The following is a 2,500-nucleotide window of genomic DNA, read 5'->3' as shown; positions in this document are numbered from 1 at the left end:
CATCCATCTCTCTCTCTCTCTCTCTCTCTCTCTCTCTCTCTCTCTCTCTCTCTCTCTCTCTCTCTCTCTCCCTCTCTCTCTCTCTCTCTCGCTCTCGCTCTCGCTCTCGCTCTCCCTCTTTTAACCCTATTAACTAGTGTTGCACCGATACCGATACCAGTATCGGTGGATCGGTGGATCGGCACTAAAATGGTGGTATCGGTATCAGCGAGTACCAACAAATAGGGCACCGATACCATTTACAGGTGCTTGTATGACACTTAAACAGCCTTGAAATTAGTTATTTCATAGAGGTATTTAAAAAGTATAAAAAGTTTTGCTGGATTCACTTTGTATTAGTCTTTTTCCTGTTTCACAAAGTTAGACAGCAGCCTGACAAAGACATGCAATGATTTTACATCCAAGTAGTATGCACAACAGCCCTTCATATACATTTCAAATAGGGTGGTATCGGTATCGGTATGGTATCGGTATCGGCCGATACTGCACAGCCAGGTATCGGGTATCGGTATCGGGGCCAAAAAATGGTATTGGTGCAACACTACTATTAACCCTTTATCGCTCCCGTCCCTCTCCATAGCTGAGTGCAGTGCGTTGGGTATGGGTGCCCTCCAGGGGGTGTCTGCTGTCAACTCTTCCAACATCCATCTCTCTCTCTCTCTCTCTCTCTCTCTCTCTCTCTCTCTCTCTCTCTCTCTCTCTCTCTCTCCCTCTTTTAACCCTATATTAACCCTTTATTGCTCCCGTCCCTCTCCACAGCGGAGTGCAGTGCGTTGGGTATGGGTGCCCTCCAGGGGGTGTCTTCTGTCAACTCTTCCAACATCCACCTCTTCTCCGGCTGCAAGAAGATCTACGGCAGCCTGGCCTTCCTCAGCCAGTCCTTCCAGGGGTAAGAGACACTCATTGGCTAATGCTTCCAGGGGTAAGACACCCATTGGCTGATTACTAGCATGGGCAGGGCACTGACTGGTTAATGGTTAATGTAATTCAAAGGGTGATGCACTGATTGGCTGATGGCTTTCAGTCATATGAAGGTCTGGGCTGCTAATCTGGCATACAGCACATTTTCCCGGTGTGCCGATGGTCATCAGGGGCCAATGTTATTGTTACCTCCGCCAAGGAGGTTATGTTTTTCGGTCGCGTTGGTTTGTCTGTCTGTCTGTCTGTCTGTTTGTATTAGCTGTTTGTGTTCTGGGATGAAAGACATTTAAACCGCATCCAAAGAACATTTTTTTAATGACTATTCATTTTCAGACAGGCATTTCAGAGAGCACTCATGAAAACTGCTGAGGGCAGCTTTAATGTAATAAATGTTATGAAATGTAAAGTGACTAATGTATTGTGTCTGCTGTTTGCTACAGTGACCCAGTAACCAACACGTCAGGGCTGAAGCCAGAGGACCTGGAAGCCTTCAGAGGCCTGGAGGAGATCACAGGTGCCTTTTGATGTTTACATTATATTGCTACAGTCATATGTCTTAGGGCTGGGTGATATGGAAAAAAAACTATATCACAATATGGATTACTGTATATCATGATAACGATATCACGATATAGCACAGTTACATACATTTTCAGTTATTCTCTTTATTTGCTCTTTATTTTTTCACGTCTCAAAACAACCTTTCTTTAAAATAGATCTTTTTAATGTTATTTTTACAGTTACATGAAATTATAGTGTGTAATGTGACAACATGAAATGTAATGAAATGATATTCAATTGTATACAACTGATAAAATTACTGTCACGATATAAACGATATAGGAGAAAGTTCACGATATACACTTTTATATCACGATAATGATATACTGTACATCGTCATATTGCCCAGCCCTAATATGTCTTATTACAGAGTAAAAATGCTGTGTTAATTGAAATACAAATACACTACGTAAAGAACGTTTTAAGTTATGAGCAGTCCTAAGTGGTTGGGGTGTCAGACTTGTAGCCAAAAGGGTGCCGGTTTGACTCCTGACCAGCCAGGTTGGTGGGGGGAGTAATTAACCAGTGCCTGTAACCAGTAATTAACCTCCCCCATCCTCCTCCATGACTGAGGTACCCTAAGCATGGGTGCCGTCCTGCCCCACTGCTCCCTTGGGGGGGCCCAATGGGGGCCTCCCTCTTACATGTGTGAGGCATAAATGCAATTTTGTTTTGTGCAGTGTCACAATGACAGAGGGCGTATCAGAGGTGGGTTTGACTGTTTTAAATTAGCAGTGCATTTTTTATTATGTATTGTTTGAACAGTGTTAACAGTCAGGTGTGTTTGTATATGAGTTGTTTGGAAATCACAGGTTTGTTTTATAGTAGGCCTATATCAGTTACGTACTGTACAGTGCACAGCTGTGTTAATTGATGTATCAGTTTGTGTTGTGTGTGTGTGTGTGTGTGTGCGCTCGTGCGTGCGTGTGTGTGTGTGTATTTTTGTGTCCATGTTGACATGTGGAGAGTGATGCTCTGGCTGTGCATCTTGCGTAGGAGTGTTTGGTGACCAATGTTT

General features: G+C 43.5%; 1 protein-coding gene across 1 annotated transcript in view; it reads left to right on the top strand.

Annotated features, from left to right (window-relative positions):
* erbb2 (erb-b2 receptor tyrosine kinase 2) overlaps window positions 1-2,500 on the top strand; it is a 61,066-nt gene that overhangs the window by 37,731 nt on the left and 20,835 nt on the right. The window contains exons 9-10 of the mRNA XM_063220757.1: window positions 760-889; window positions 1,362-1,435. Of these exons, the coding sequence (XP_063076827.1) occupies window positions 760-889; window positions 1,362-1,435 (204 nt within the window). The remainder of the gene's footprint in view (window positions 1-759; window positions 890-1,361; window positions 1,436-2,500) is intronic.

This window comes from Engraulis encrasicolus, chromosome 17, assembly GCF_034702125.1.
Source record: "Engraulis encrasicolus isolate BLACKSEA-1 chromosome 17, IST_EnEncr_1.0, whole genome shotgun sequence".
In the NCBI taxonomy this organism is placed as follows: Eukaryota; Metazoa; Chordata; class Actinopteri; order Clupeiformes; family Engraulidae; genus Engraulis; species Engraulis encrasicolus.
Note: the sequence above shows the minus strand (reverse complement) of the source record. Positions and strands in the feature narration are given on the sequence as shown.